At 47.6% G+C, this 16294-nt stretch overlaps 1 protein-coding gene across 1 annotated transcript in view; it reads left to right on the plus strand.

The window, feature by feature from the left end:
- The first annotated feature begins 404 nt into the window (after nucleotides 1-404).
- Nucleotides 405-16294, plus strand: part of USH1C (Usher syndrome 1C (autosomal recessive, severe)) — a 38011-nt gene continuing 22121 nt past the window's right edge. The window contains exons 1-14 of the mRNA XM_006892076.1: nucleotides 405-473; nucleotides 913-980; nucleotides 2879-3022; nucleotides 3142-3280; nucleotides 7785-7893; nucleotides 8005-8029; nucleotides 8224-8281; nucleotides 8568-8662; nucleotides 10223-10307; nucleotides 12217-12276; nucleotides 12798-12854; nucleotides 13146-13288; nucleotides 14566-14631; nucleotides 15460-15584. Coding sequence (XP_006892138.1) covers nucleotides 405-473; nucleotides 913-980; nucleotides 2879-3022; nucleotides 3142-3280; nucleotides 7785-7893; nucleotides 8005-8029; nucleotides 8224-8281; nucleotides 8568-8662; nucleotides 10223-10307; nucleotides 12217-12276; nucleotides 12798-12854; nucleotides 13146-13288; nucleotides 14566-14631; nucleotides 15460-15584 — 1243 coding nt within the window. The remainder of the gene's footprint in view (nucleotides 474-912; nucleotides 981-2878; nucleotides 3023-3141; nucleotides 3281-7784; nucleotides 7894-8004; nucleotides 8030-8223; nucleotides 8282-8567; nucleotides 8663-10222; nucleotides 10308-12216; nucleotides 12277-12797; nucleotides 12855-13145; nucleotides 13289-14565; nucleotides 14632-15459; nucleotides 15585-16294) is intronic.

The raw sequence follows: 16294 nt of genomic DNA on the forward strand, positions 1-16294 counted from the left end.
GTATTGAGCCGGGGGAAGGGACCCAGAGAGATCCCTTGCCTCCCCCTTGTCCTCTTAGTCAGTCTTGGTCTGAAGAGAGAGTCCAGGGATGTAGTATGTAGAGATTCAATTGCACTGTTTCAAGGAGTTGAATTTGGGTCTCTAGACTCCCCTAATCCTCTGGGACTGAGGTGTTAATAAAACAGTTCTGAACTTGACCTCGCAGTCATAGCCATTGACGTCAGTAAAGCTGAAATAGTGTAATGTGACTCTGCTCTGTGAGTGACATTAAGGGACTTGGGGAGGAAAAGAAGGGGTGTCGGAAGCTGACCAGTGGACGGAACTCAAGGCCACGCCAGCTTGAGCTCAGGACTGTCGCCTGGTGTTAGGATCCCAGGAGAACTCAGGGTGCTTCTGTGGGTGGGATGTGCTATTTGAGTGAGTGGCCCAAATCCTTTCTGAAAGCATTTATCCGGCACTACAGCCACTACCAGGTAAGATAGTGAGCGGGTGTCTTCTGGATGGGAGAGCTGACACTAGTGTTGCCATTCCTGGACGTGGTGTGACAGGCAATGGGGAGTAGCAGCACTGCCATGAGGGCACATTGCTGTCCTGTGGGGGTTCACATGTGTGCATAAGTGTGTGTATCTCTGGGGGTCTGTACATATCACCCTACTGGAGACAAAGCTCATCCTGGCCACATCTGAAGGTGCAGGGGATCTCCTTTGGCAATGGGGGGGGGTTGTTCTGCATGTCTGATTTCTGAGGTCCCAGGGGCAACCTGGCACCTGCCTGTCCCCTTCTTACATTCCCACTTCCAAAGACATGCTAGGGAGGCCCCTGTGGATGATTTCTCTTTCCCTGGGGTCTGCTTGGAGGGGGATGGGGGACGTGCTGGGCCTGGAGCTGTAACTTTGCCATTGGGTTTTCCAGGTGGATTTTCTGATTGAAAATGATGCCGAGAAGGACTATCTCTATGATGTGCTACGGATGTACCACCAGTAAGTGTATTGAGTCTGCTTCCATGGACCATTCTGCCTATCCCTGCCTTTGGGCATCCTTGGGATGGGTCTTCTGGGAGACAGGAAGACCTCCTCCCATCACTGGGAGCTCAGGGAGGGAAGTTCTCAATGCCCTGGGAGACAAATGACACACTGTTCATTCATTTCAGCAAATACTTTGAGGTTGGCTCTGTGCTGGGGACTGGGGATACACTATAATAAACAAGACAGACAGTCCCTGCTCCAGGTGGCTCACAGTCTGATGAGCAACCAGATAGCTCAGTGCTGAGACAGAACAAGAAATGCCCTGTGTCAGGATCTCTCATCACCACGTGCTTTATTATCCATTCAACATCCATTATGAGCCCCTGCCCCTTGCTGGACACCACTCAGAATTCAGAAATGAGTAAGACCAAATGTCTTTCCTCAAGTGGCTTGTGTCCTCGTGCAGTTTGTGAACAGGACCCCCCCCCTTACACACACACACAGATCTAATATGCAGTGAAATAAGCAAGTAGATAGAAAAGAACACTACAGCATGTGAAGATAGAATTCTTCTCCTCGAACTGTGAAGGAAATGGCCAGGAAGACTTGAGCTGGGCTTTGAAGGATAAAAAGCAATTTAAAAAATTATTAAACTCTGCTGTAGACCCTCCCCCTGAACAATAAAATCTAGTCCATTTATGAGAAGTACACAGTAAGTTCTTACCTTAGATCCTCTTACTTTCTCTCCTGCTGTTTGTTAATGGCCTTTGAGTCTGGTCTGGCTTGTGGTGACTCGATGTAGAATAGAACAAAATGTCACCTTGTTCTTGATATGCTCAAGCCCATTGCTGAGGATGTTGTGCATTTTAAGTGCCTTTCAAACTACACCGCCCATCATTCAGCTCTGTATTAACCGACAGTTATGTGATCCATTGTTTTCATTGACTGCTTTCGTGATATAGATTGCCAAGCCTTTATTCCCACTCCGGAGTGGTCAGCTATGCTGTGATGGCTGGAGTGCTGCTATTTTGTTGGCAGCTATGCCCCCAGGTGTCACCAGGGTACAGGTTGGAGTAGAGCTACCAGACTAAGACCAGGAGGAAGCATTTTGGTCCCAGTCCTTCCTTAATCTCAGTGGCTTTTCCCTTCACTCCTGTGAAGAAGCTTTTGCTATGAGGAAAGAACAATCCAGGAGGAGGGGTCAGTATCAGCAAACATATGGAGCCTTAAAATCACAAGCTGTGATGGGGATGCAAGAATATTCCAGGGAATAGAACAAGGAGACCATAAACAGCCACAAACTGGAGAAAGCCTATGGGGACAGGTCATAGAGGGTCCTGAGCCTGCCAAGGAGAATAGGCTTTGTCCTTGGCAATAGGGAGCCATTGAAGAATTTTTGATGAGGAGAACGCCTTACATGTAGACAAGATTAGCTGACAGTGAGGAAGTCACCAGGAAGCTGGGGACATGCAGGCCAGTGAGGCTGAGGGTCTGAAGAGCTTGAAGGAGAAGACATGTGAGAGAAATTGTGAAATTTATGAATCATAGCAACACATCAGATGGTGAGGGTGGGAAGACATCACACAGGGATTTGCATCTGTGAAGATTCTGAGCTTCAGAATTAGGCAGAGCTTAGCGTGAATCTTGACTTGGATTGGGTTGTTTAACAGGCCCTACCTCACTTCCTCATGAGGCTTATGTGAGAGAACAAAGCTTTTCTGGGCACCAGGCTGTCTGAGTGAAGGGCTAGGTAAGAATGTGTCTCCTTTTCAGAAGAGTTCTTCTCAAAAGGCGACTGAGGACTCCGAGGTCCGGTGCATGAGACCCAGGCTGGGGCTGCTCCTTCTGGGAATCCTTGGTGCCCAAGGGTCATGCCAGAGGTGAGGCTCCAGGTGTCATGGTGTCTCCAACAGGACCATGGACGTGGCTGTGCTGGTGGGAGATCTGAAGCTAGTCATCAATGAGCCCAGCCGCCTGCCGCTGTTTGATGCCATCCGGCCCCTGATTCCACTGAAGCACCAAGTGGAGTACGACCAGCTGACCCCCCGGCGCTCCAGGTGTGGAGGGGGCAGGGGTGAGAGAGGTCACCCTGGGGTTAGAGGGTCCTTCACAAGTGGGTGGGGCAGGGCTGGCCGACGGTCTGCACCTGTCCATTACCACCGTCTCCATCCTGCAGAAAGCTGAAGGAGGTGCGTCTGGACCGGCTGCACCCCGAAGGCCTGGGTCTCAGTGTGCGTGGTGGCCTTGAGTTTGGCTGTGGTCTCTTCATCTCTCACCTCATCAAAGGTGGTCAGGCAGACAACATCGGACTCCAGGTGAGCAAGTGGACCCAGGGGTGAGGGCCGGACTTTGTAAAAAAGCTGCTGTCACACTTCCCCATTACAGGCTTCTGGAAGCTGGGACACATCCTAACACTTGGATCTTATGTTATTGTTATGTGCTGTCAGGACCGACTCTGAGCTAACCCTTCAGAGGATTTTCAGAGGTAGTAAAGCATACAGGAAGAGATTGCCCATCTTAATAGCAGCTGGTGAATCTGAACCACTTGCCTTTGGGTTGGCAGCACAACTCCTTACCCACTAGACCACTGGAAGGGAATAGGGAAACAATGTACAGGGTAGTATTAAAGAGCATTGGCATGGAGCTAGATTGCCTCCAGTTTAAATCCCAACTTTATTGTTCTTGCAAAATATGACTGGTGAAATTATATATCTTCTGTGCATTGTTTTCCTCACCTGCAAAATTGCTGTTAGTTTCTGTTGAGTCATTTCCGACTTCCGGCCCTTCTTATGTACAGCAGAACAACATGCCGCCTGGTCCTGCACCAGCTACCTGATGTCCTGTAGTACCTTCTAGCCTAGGGGGCGCACTTTCCAGCACTGTATTCTTCAGTATCTGTTAGGAGCCATAAAGTTTTCATTGGCTAATTTTCTAAAGTGGATCACTGGACTTTTCTTTCTAATCTGTCTTCATCTGGAAGCTCAGCTAAAATCTATCCACTCTGGGTGACCCTGCTGGTATTTGAAATACTGGTTTGAAATAGCTTCTGGTGATATAGCAACACATAACCACCACAGAGAGATGAGTGGAGGCATGTATAAAATCTCCCTCACTCTTCTTTCTCTCTCTTTTATTGCCCCTGAGATGGAAGTCATTTATAGCTCACCCTCTGTTGGATTTCAGAGGCTGCAAACTACATGGGAAGAGATTACCTGTCTTTCTCCTATGGAGCCACTGTAGACTTGAACTGCCAGAGACCAGAGAGGTGCAGTCTTTGGGTTAGAAGCACAAGTCCCTGTGGGCCAGTCATGAGAGTGCCCCGTTTAAATAATAGGATGATAACACCTCATTGAGTTGTTACAAGTAACAAGTCAATTAATATTATAACATGCTTTTAACACAAGTGTTGTGTTTTTGTAAGTAAACAGGCTGTTCGTTCGACGGCATTAAACAACAATTTAATTATATTATTATGTGCCAGGTAGCTTGCCTACAACCAGTTCTCACTGTCCACAAGGGTGTAGCGTCTTCATCTGATAGAGTTGTTAGGAAAAGTGCAAAAATTTGGCTAGAGTCACGCAACCAGAAAGTGGCAGGGCAGTATTTGAACCTGGGTCTCCTGACTGCCAAGCCCAGAGCTCTTCGTCGGCACCCTCAGGTCCCCATGCCTGGCTGTCAGCAGAGATGGGCAGCCCTCCAGGTCCTACTCCTCCTTGAGCCCAGAGCTGTGTTTTTGTATGTCCAGATAAAAGAGGCTCTCTCAGCCCCGCCCTGGGTGTCCAGGGTGTCTGTTATCAGCATCCCAATCTCCGCTGCTGAGCCAGGGGCTTCAGGGGGCTCTCACCCAGCAGGCAGTGGAAACAGGGAGCTGACAGACACCGCTTTGTTCTAAATCCCTGTCTCACGGCTCACCGGTGGCGTCTGAAATTTCAGCCCCTTCATTATTCCTCTCCACTGTGGCACATTTTCCAGCCCAGAAATGGAGCCAGAGAAAATGCATAATGAGCTCTTCTCTTGGCATCAGCTGGGGCCCTCTTGTTTCCAGGGCAAGCTCTCCTCCCAAGACAAGCATTTCTCAGCAGTGTGTGTTGTTGAGGAGGACATCTGGACATTTTACTGAAACTTCGAGTTTCACCTTCCTGACTGTTTCTCAGGCTTGTGAATTATCAACCCTTTCACGGGCTGACAGGCTCATCTCCGCTTTCAGCCGCTGTCCCTCTGATGGTCTATCATCATAGTCCCACCACAAAGGGCTGTTTTGCACGGCCCTGTGTGGGAGGGGCTGGGAGGAAAGTTGATCTGCAACCTGAGCTGGGCACTGTGTGAGAATCATTCCAACCAACGGGGGTCCTGGGTAAATTCCCTTTAGACAAGGGCGCTCCACTCAGAGGAGCTTGAAAGAAGGGAAAACCTGTATTCATGGACCTGTTTGGAGTTCACATTTCTGGGATGGTCTCTTACTGAGTGCAGCTACGAGAAGATTCTAGAAGGTAGGAGAAGGCTAGCTTCAGATACAGCCTGGCTGAGCTGAAGGCCCTGTGCTGATCTGACCCTATGAGACTGGGACTCAATCCCTTTACTAGAAACATTTTAGAAGCTTTTTTGATTGAATAATGTCTTAACCTATTCCCTCTACCCTGCATGTGCATTTTTTAGGACTAGAGAATTATTTTCCATACCTTGGTGGTCCCAGCTGTTAAATGGATAGAGTTCAATGTTAAAATCTTTCCCTTCCTATGAGATTCAAGGGCTCCAATAGCTGGCAAGAGTCCAGAAAGATCAGGATAAAGGGAATCATAGCCAGGTTTGGCCATGGGCCCTTCTGTTCTACTCCCAGACACCCAAGAAATAATGTTTAGGAGACTGGGAGACCTGACTTCAAATCTCAGTTATGCTGTTTACTAGTGGAGTGACCTTAAGCAAGTCACTTTACCACTCCGTGCCTCAGCTTCCTCATCTGATTAGTAAAGACTCCAATTTCTACCCTGCAGAGTTATTGTGAAAAGCTGGTACAAGAAGCCAGCGGTGACTAGAGTTTGTCAAGCTGTTCTCCTTACATTAGACGTCCCCAGAAACTAGCAGGGTTTCTAGGGAGCTTCTTCCTAATATGCCTTTTGAGCCCCCTCATTACTCCTGTCTTGCCCCTGAGAATATTGGAGTCTTTGTCCAGGTAGGGAAGGGAAGTAATTCTGTGACAATAATGTGGTGACTTTGTGAGGGTCTTAGAGGGATGAGAACTGCCTAGAGAACTCCTCAGAGGTGGTGCCTACCCAACACCCCACTCAGATCCCACAGAGCACCTGCTGCCTCCCTTGTCACCAAGTATCTGAAGGGTCAGCAGGTATGACCTGCAATGATCCTAGACTAGAGAGAGCCAGGCTGGGGCAGATTTTGCTGTATGACCTTGGGCAAGGGCTCACCTTTTTGAACCTCAGTTTCAGCTGATCTCTGAAAGTCCTTCCAGCCTGGCTATAATGGGTGAAGTGAGAGACAATGTCCAGCAGGGGGCGATCTCACAAAGGCTCTGTGTCCAGACCCAGCCCTGTGGGCCTCTGAACCCCCTTTCCTAATCTGCTGTGGCCTAAATCCTAGAAGGAATTGAGCAGAGTACTCAGGCCCAACTACTGGTAATAATAAGTGACTTCTGCACTTAGACTGGACTCATAGTGACCTTATACGACAGAGTAGAACTGCCCCATAGTTTTCAAGACTGTAAATCTCAATGGAAGCCGACTGACACATCCTTCTTCTGCAGAGTAAATTGTAGGTTTGAACCACCACTCTTTCAATTAACTGCTAAGAGCTTAACTACTGCAACACCAAGACGTCTAACAATAACACTACAAAAAACAAAGACCAAACCTACCACCATTGAGTCAATTCCAGCCCGTGAAATCCCTCTTTAGGATTTCTGAGGTAGCTGGTGGATTTGAACTACTGACCTGTCAGTTAGCAGTCCAATACATTATGCTCCATATTACCAGGATAGCTATAAGCCAACCATTTGTGGAGCACTTACTATGTTACAGGCACCCGCTGACTTTATATGTATAAGCTCTTTTCATTTTCATTGCTTTCAATAAAGCAACCACTTTATTCCCCCATTGAACACATGCAGAAAACTGAGGCTCAGAAAGTTCGAGAGACTTAACTAAGATCACACAGCTAATAAGGGTAAAGGTGGAGATTCAAACCTAGGATGTCTGAGGCTGAAATCTTGTCCTCATTCTCTGTTTTTGGCTTGTTCCCAAAGCAGATTTACAGAGTTCAGGACAGTGTTTCAATAGAATGGGGGAGGGGGGAATTAAAAATTTAAAAATTTGTTCTCATGGCAGTGGTCGTAGATGCTCCGGACCCTAAATCAGTGACAGTGTTGTAATGATTGGCAGTGAGCAGGGAGTGTGTTTCGTGGAGATGAAGTGGGGCAAATGCCAGGGAAGAGATGCTTGAGGCTGGATGGAGTGCCACCCTTGCATCGATGCTAGAACCTGGTGGTGCTCCAGTGGAGCACAAGGGGCATCAGGGTGAGTGAAGGACAGAGTCCTGAGTTCTACTCCCACCACTGCCAACCACTTGCAGTGCCTCCACTCCTCATCCTGTTTTCATCATCTGTAAAATGGGACAGAAAGACTACTTGGAAGTACCACTTGCCCTGGGCCTCCTCAGATTGCTTGGGGTGAACTGGATGTGACCAGGCACTGGAGCACGTTTCAGAGTTCCTTCCGGGGTTGGGATGACCATCATTGAGTTGTTGGATGAGTCTGCCCAGCTGCCTGACACTCCTTAACCTGGAGCTCATGTCCCCTGTCTGTGGCCAAGGTAGGGGACGAGATTGTCCGAATCAATGGGTACTCCATCTCCTCCTGCACGCACGAGGAGGTCATCAACCTCATCCGCACCAAGAAGACCGTGTCCATCAAAGTGAGACGTGAGTGGGGAGACCAGGGGCGGGGTCAATGAAGGGAGGGCAGCAGGGGTACCCCGCTCCTGGAGAAGGAGGACAGAGAACCATCCTAATCTCTGGGCCTTTCTCCCACAGACATTGGCCTGATCCCAGTGAAGAGGTGAGCCGGACCCAGCCCTTTCAGGTGGGCCCTTCTCATGGGCTCAGCATCCTGAAGTCGGCCCTGATGACCTGCCCTCTGCCCCTTAGTCCAGCACTACTCCAGGGTCAATGACTCTTGGGGGATCTAGATTTGGGCCTGGTCCCTCAAACATCTCTCCCTAACACCTCTTTTCTGCTTTTCCATTCTATCAGCTCTCCTGATGAGCCTCTCAAATGGCAGTATGTGGATCAGTTTGTGTCAGAATCTGGGGTAAGAACCTAGCCCACCTGAGAAGGAAGGGTGGGCATGCTGTAGGGATGCTCTGGAGATATGGCTTCAGGGACCTCAAAACACCTTCCCCCAGCCACAGCTAATTGTCAAAGCCCACACCCAGAATGCTGCTGTGGAAAGGTGGGTCCTCAGCCAGGCCGGCAGGACAGAGCAGTGGTCAGACCTGAGCGGGCACAGCAGAACTTGTCCTGAAAGTGTCTCAGGCCCAAAAGACCACTTACATTCATGTGGACACTCGGTGACTCTCCTTCTGTTCCTCCTCCAGGGCGGGCAGGGGACCTTGGGCTTCTCTGGGAGTCGGGAGAATAAGGAGAAGAAGGTCTTCATCAGCTTGGTGGGCTCCCGGGGCCTAGGCTGCAGGTGAGTGGCCAGTACTCTCTGGGGCTCACCTATGGGATGAACCCCTAACACTTCTCCCTTCTCACTAGTGCCCCTGAAAAGACTCTTGCCCATGGGAGATGATATGTTTTAGTGTCTTATTTCTCCTCAGAGCTTCATAGCAGGAAAAATGGGACAACTCCAATGGTCCCCTTTTAAAGATGCAGAAACTGAGGCTTAGGGGCAGGACTATATCTCTTTGGTGGGTCCTAAAGTCATTGTGCAAGAGTTCAGTTCAGTTAGCGATCTCTGTCAGAGTTTCTACTTTGTTTTATTAAGGTAGAAGCTGGGGGATTCCAAGCAGGCATTGAGCCACAGTCACCCTGATCTAGGTCCCAGCCCTACTCCCCCACTTCTGAGCTCTAGAACCTTGGACTGGTTACTTAGCCTGATGTACCTCAGTTTTCTTGTCTGTAAATTGAGGATGATAAAACTTACATCTCAGAGTTGTGAGAGGCGATGAGATGACAAAGGCAATGGACCAAGCTTAATATCTGGCAAGTAGTAAGCAGTTGGTAAATATAGGCTAGTGTTAATATTTATGTGACATAATCTTACAGTGTCCATTCATTTTTATTATCAGTTATTTTTTGTGCCAAACAGAAGTGATAAAGTCTCTTCTTTCTGAGATATTGCAGCCTAGTAAAGAAGCCAGACATTAATATTTAGAATGTAGGTTGACAGAGGCTCTTATGAAGCGACATTCTGGGTCATGGATGGCAAATTGGGCATGCTGACAGGAGGGGCCAGTCCTTAGAAAAGGACATCATGCTGGCAAGGGTGGAGGGGCAAAGAGAGGAAGAGCTCTCAACAAGATGGATTTACACAGTGACAGTGACAATGAACTTGAGCATATCAGTGATTGTGAGGATGGAGCAAGGATAGAACAAGGTTCAGATCTAATGCTCACAAGGTCACGATGACTTGTAGGCAACTCGTGGTACCCACCACCACTAACAACAATCCTGTGCCATCTCTAATCTGCCAGCAGTTGTGGTGTCTGCCTTGGGTACTGTTTTGAAAAGGATATAAGGCTGTAGCCTGGCATGGTAAGAGTGCCGTGGTGGATTAGTGATGTCTGCCGCAGATCCGGGAGGGGAGAATACAGCATGTGTGTATGCTTCCAGGAGGTGTTTTAGGAGCACAGAGAAGAAACAGCTAGCTTAACCTTGTGGTGAAGAAGGGATTTAGTGAAAGGTTTATAGACAAAGTAGGACTCTACAGAAATGACTAGGAAACTAATAGAACAAAAAGAGATGAAACAGCATAGGTAGGATGCTGGGTGAGAGGCAAGTTGAGGGGAATTGTAAATTACTGTTGTTGCTCAGAAATGCAGTGGAGATGATTCTGGAGAGGCAGGCACTATCAGATTGTGGATCCTAATCTCAAGGATTGGCCAGTATCCTGGGGGATTGTATGCTGGATGCTGTGTGAGTCCTCTAGAGTCCAGGCAGAAGGGTAGAACATTGAGACTGAGCAAGTACTGCAGTGGATGAGAAGCAAGGGACAGAGCCTCATGCACATTTTCTGTCCTTCCTTCAGCATTTCCAGCGGCCCCGTCCAGAAACCGGGTATCTTCATCAGCCATGTGAAGCCTGGCTCCCTGTCTGCTGAGGTTGGGTTGGAGGTGCGTGACCTTGGACCATCCCCAGAGGAGCTCCATCAGAGTGAAGGGATTAGACTGTAATCACACAGAGATGCAGGCCCACACCTCCCTCCACAGTCATCTCTCAGCTGTCCCAGCTAATGACTCCTCCCTCCACCCCAAGAGAAGGCTTCATAGAGGCAGGACACAGATGACCTTTGCCAATCCCAGGAAGCTTTGCTCCTGAGCTTGGCATGTTGTAACAGTAAAGAATTGACATTCAATGATGCTTATTCAGACCAGACATTCTTCTAGTTCCCTTAAGCTTTATATGCACTCTAATAATTGGGTATGAATATTACCCTCATTTTACACATAAGGAAAAAAGAGACCCATAGATACGACATGATTTTTCCAAGATCATGAACCTAGTATGTGAGGACTGGAGTACAACCATAAATGGTCTGATGCCAGACCCAGAAATCTTAATTTCTTTTCTAGGAAATTTACTTTGTATTTCTGTGTTTTGCTTTCTTTACCTATATAATGGAGATAATAATTCCTTTCTTCTAGGATTGGTGTGTGGATTAAATGAATTAATATGTATGCTTGGAAATGTGCCTGCACAGAGGAAATAATCAATTACTATATAGAATGTTAGCTAATACAATTATTATTTTACCTACTCCTCACTTATTAACATGGCTAGATTCCAAAGACAAGGCTGTTATGTGAAAATCTGTGTCATGAGAAAATAGAGAATAATTAAATCATTACCTAGATGCCAGCTTACTTCATTGCATAAATCTTAAACCACTGAGAACCCAGCCCAACCAAGCTGACACATAACCTTAGCCATTGAAGCCAGTGTTACTCTCACTTTGTACCCCTGTGTTTGTTACTATCAGACTTATGCCATTAATGCAGAAGATCATTGGATAGTACATTTTTTCACTATTATTGAGACTGTGAGATGTCAGATAACAAGATAGTTAATAAGGGAGAAGGTGTATTCACCAGTGCCTCTGCTGTATGAGAAAGCCAAAAGCTTCTAAGAATTGGAAGGAAAATTCATCAACAACCTTTGGTGTGTACATGACACAACTTCGCCAAAGGTAAAGAAGGCTTGAAGTACTTAAGATTACAGGGCACAGTTTCAACATTAAAACCCCCCCCAAGAAAATCCTCACTACTGGACCAATAGACAACAGCATGAGAGAATCTAATCTAATCTAACAAGTATCTAATTTTACTTCAATCTGCAGTCAATACCCATGAAAGTAGCAGCCAGCAAACTAAAAGACATTGCACTGGGTAAATCTACTGTCAGGGAAAAAATCAAAGAGGTCAACTTAAAGACTAAAGTGTGCGTGGTCCATGCTATGGTATTTTCCATTGCTTCATATGGCATGTTGTCAGGAGGGGACAGTACATGTAAGTAAGAGGACTTCATGCTTGGAAAGGTGGACAGTCAGCAAAGGAGTAGAGGACCCTCAGTGAATCGGATTGATCCAGTGACTAACTGCAGCAGTGGGTTTGAGTGAATGGAGAATGTGAGGATGGTACAGAATCAGGCAGGTTTCGAACTGTGTGCATAAGGTCACTATGAATTGAAACTGACTTGACACTTAACAACAGAAGTTCCTGCATCTAGAAACCCATATTTAAAGCAAATGCTCCAAATTCAACCAGAGAAATGAAGCTTTAATAGTTGAATATTAGTTATTGATGAAAAAGGTATGGAATTGAAAGTGCCACTCTGTGCTGGGGGTCTCCCTTACCAGAATTTTCCAACTGCTCTGTTCACCAAGGGGAGCTGAAGTGCAGCCACTTGAAGATCCAGCTTATGACCCTGGTCCTCTGGGTGGTGGTGTGGGGCGGGGGTTTCCTGCAGTTGTTAGTGTTTGGGTGCAAATATGCTGTTTGCTGACCCTTCTCGTTTCTCCACCAGACAGGGGACCAGATTGTTGAAGTCAATGGCATCGACTTCTCCAACTTGGACCACAAGGAGGTGAGATGTGAAGACTTCCCTTGCTCCTTAGCTCCATAGTCCACTTCTGACCCTGCAGCACCTCATGCCTGAGACCTTCTGTACATCACCCCCATACCTGAGACTTTCTGTGTCCCTGCATCACCCCCATACCTGAGGTCTTCTGTGCATCTCCCCCATACCTGAGATCTGTGCATCACCCCCCATACCTGAGATCTTCTGTGCATCACTCCCACAGCTGAGGCCTTCTGTGCATCACCCCTATACCTGAGATCTTCTGTGCATCACCCCCATACCTGAGATCTTCTGTGATCACCCCCATACCTGAGACTTTCTGTGTCCTTGCATCACCCCCATACCTGAGATCTGTGCATCACCCCCCATACCTGAGGCCTTCTGTGCATCAACCCCATACCTGAGATCTTCTGTGATCACCCCCATACCTGAGGCCTTCTGTGCATCACCCCCATACCTGAGACCTTCTGTGTCCTCTGCACGGACTGCTTTGGTTTGTCAAACCTCAGCTGCCTTGGTCCCCACAGGCCGTGAATGTACTGAAGAGTAGCCGCAGCCTGACCATCTCCATCGTAACTGGAGCAGTAAGTCCAGAATGAGCGGGTGGGGACCACTTGACCCTTGTCCTCCAGCCCCAGCTCCTGAGACGAGATCTCTGTCCCACACTCCTGGGAGGAGCCAAGGGGGCTCTTTCCCTGAAGCTCTGATAGAACAGGGACATGTGGGGCCAGAGCCAGCAGGGACCTTGTGTCTGACACCAAGTGTATGGAGCTGAAGGACAGTCCACTCTGTGGGCCCCAAGGCAGTGATGGTGGGCCCTCAGTTTCCCCAAGGAGCTGAACCAATAGCCTTCCCCACCCCCACCCCCTTACCAGGGCCGGGAGCTGTTCATGACCGACCGGGAGCGGCTGGCAGAGGTGCGGCAGCGTGAACTACAGCGACAGGAGCTTCTGATGCAGAAAAAGCTGGCAATGGAGTCCAACAAGATCCTCCAGGAGCAGCAGGAGATGGAGCGACAGTGAGTGTACCTGCCCAGGAGCCCCCATCCCACATTCCCTGAACCCCAACACATCACACTGCTGCCCTGCCTTGCCTTCTACTTCCTGAGTCCTTGACCTGCTTCATTCTCTCTCCTCAAAGCCTGTCCTGAAACTAAATGGGCTCAGTGTTAGCACATCCATTCCTCTGTCTCCAGACCACCTGGGTCCTCTCCTACGGGCCAAGAAAACCCTCTGATTTTATAAAGAAGACAGACAATTGTTTGTTGTTGAGCTGATTCTGTCTCATGCTAACCATGTGTATCAGAGTAGAACTATGATCTGTGAGATTTCCAGTGACTTTGAAAGTGGATCACCAGGTCTTTCTTCCAAGGCACCTTTGCCTGTACACAAATTTCCATCCTTTCTATTAGTAGCCCAGTGCCATTTGCATTACCCAAGGAGTCCAGCAATGAGTAAAAGAAGTCTCCCTTCAGCAGTAGCTAACATTTATTATCTGTCACATGACTAGCACTGACTAGGGATAAGCTTATGTGTTACATCATTTCATTCCCACAGTAGCCCTGGAAGGTAGATGGAAGTCACCCCATTTGTAAGAAAGAAGACTAAGACTGAGAAAAGTTAAGCCACTCTGTACAAAGTCACACACGACTGAGCCGGGATTCACACTCCAGCAATCTGCTGACAAGCTTGACACTCTCCCCATGGCAAGAGCCCAAGGCGATAAGACCAACCCCAAAGGGTGGTTGAGAGAATAAACAGGGCGAACAATTTATCATTGCAAACTATCAGAATCCCAATCCAGATACATTCCAGGAGCTTAGTTAGTATATGGAGAAAGAAGAAAAGAATCTCCTCAACTCCTCCATCACAAACTTGCCAGGATAATACCCTCTTTGGCACAGTTTTCCACAGTCCTGGCCTTGGTTAGCTGCCTCGGCTTTGTCCAGGGGTCTGAGACCTTCTCTTGGTGGTGAAAGGGGACTCTCATAACTATCAGTCACTTATTTAAGTATTTGAAGGTGCGATGCATAGAGTGTTTCCCATGTGTGGGCCTGTCTTTCAGCCCCTATGGCCCAGGACCTCAGCTCAGCAGCACCAGATGAAACCACAGGAGGGCCCAGACTTTATTGAAAGCTCCCACAGCATCCAAGTCATTCCAAGTCTGGCCCAGACATTCCTGGAAGAGAACCTGGAAGGAATGTTTCAAAGTATTCTCAAGTCCAGAATTAGTCATATGGCCAGGTTAAATTTTCTTGGCTAAACTGAAACGTATCAGTCTGCTTCTGTGTTTCAGAAGGAAAAAGGAAATTGCCCAGAAGGCAGCAGAGGAGAATGAGAGATACCGGAAGGAGATGGAACAGTAAGTGTGCTCAGCTCAAGTTCACGTGCACGTGTGTCCACATGTAGATGTGAAGGTGGTCACCGCAACGTGGCCAGCTGAAAGCCACCTCTGGGGCCGGTTTCTGTGCCTCTTTTATTCCCTGGCCGCGCCAGCTTTATTTGTAGCCATTTCATCTTCCTAGTAAAGCCCACTTGACTATGTTGTTGTGCACCACTGAGTTGGAACCAACTCACAGCTGACCCTCTAGTGGGTTTTCTGAGACAGTAAACCACACAGAGGGATATTGCTCGTCTTCTTCCTGAGAAGCAGCTGCCAGATGCAAACCATGTGCCTTTGGGTTGGCAGCACAACTCCTTATCCACTAGGCTCCAGAGCTCCCTCAGATTGAGTTAGGATCACTGGAGCCCCTTGTTCTAGTCGCAGTGGAATCTGTTCTGACTCGTGGCAGCTTCATGTCTAATGATGAAATGGGCCATCTTCATGATTCCTGAACTAAAACCTAGAATTGACTAACTGCTACCAGTTAGTCAATTTAATTATAATATCAATTTAAATATAAGTTCCAGACACTTAGTTTTATTCACTGGTATATCCCTAGCAAGGAGTCCTGGTAAGGGAGTGCATAATGTATCTGACTGCTAACCGAAAAGTCAGCGGTTCGAATCCAGCAGCCTATCTTTGCTAGAAAAATGGCAGTCTCCTCTAATAAGGAAGTAGAGCCTTAGAAAACCTGACAAGTAAGTGTGTCAGAAGTGGTTCTCCTCAACCCTGTGGAGGTTCCCCAGAGGCAGAAGGTGGGCCCGTGCAAGTTCTGACTTTAGTCACAAATGAGGTTTCTTGTTTCAGGATTGTAGAGGATGAAGAGAAGTTTAGGAAGCAGTGGGAAGAAGATTGGGGCTCAAAGGAACCGCTCCTCCTGCCCAAAACCGTCACTCCAGAGGTGCACCCGATACCCCTTCGAAAGCCAAAGTGTACGTATCATGTGCCAAATGTTTGGGCTACTTGTTGGGATCTGGCGGGTTAATGAGGCCTCTAGAGAGATGCTGATCTCTCTCCATTCCTCATCACTTCTCAAGGTGGGGAGTCTGTGGCTCTCTGGGCCACACTTCCTTCATGGAGGTGAAGCCACGTGGCAAAGTTTGTCCAAGCACAACGGGCAAAGTAACATCCATCTGTCCCCCTTGTCGTGGAGTCTGCTGCAGGCATCCAGCTACTAGTCTCTCTCCCTCAATACAGATGTAGGCAGGCTGACTCCTTCCACTGCCCTTGGGCCCCTGAAGAACAAATGGAAACCAGATGCAAAGAAAGAAAATTATAGATTCATTTCTCTCATGAAAAAGATAACCAAAATTCCTCAACAAAACATTAGCAAATAGAATCCAACAATGTAGAAAAAGTATTCTATACCATGATCAAGTGGGATTTATTTCAATTATGCAAGACTGGTTCAACATTTGAAAATAAGTTCATGGAATTCCTCATATCCACAGGATAAAGAAGAAAATTCTTAAGATTGTATGAGTAGATACAGGGGGAAAATTTTTACAAAATCCAACACCTAGTCGTGATAAAAATTCTCAGCAGACTAGAAATAGAAAGGAATGTCTGCAGCTTGATAAAGAACATCTATAAAACCTACAGCTAACATTATACACAATGGTGACAGATTAGATACTTCCCC

This window comes from Elephantulus edwardii, unplaced genomic scaffold (genome assembly GCF_000299155.1).
Source record: "Elephantulus edwardii isolate Elephantulus edwardi_28Jun2011 unplaced genomic scaffold, EleEdw1.0 scaffold00109, whole genome shotgun sequence".
Classification (NCBI taxonomy): domain Eukaryota; kingdom Metazoa; phylum Chordata; class Mammalia; order Macroscelidea; family Macroscelididae; genus Elephantulus; species Elephantulus edwardii.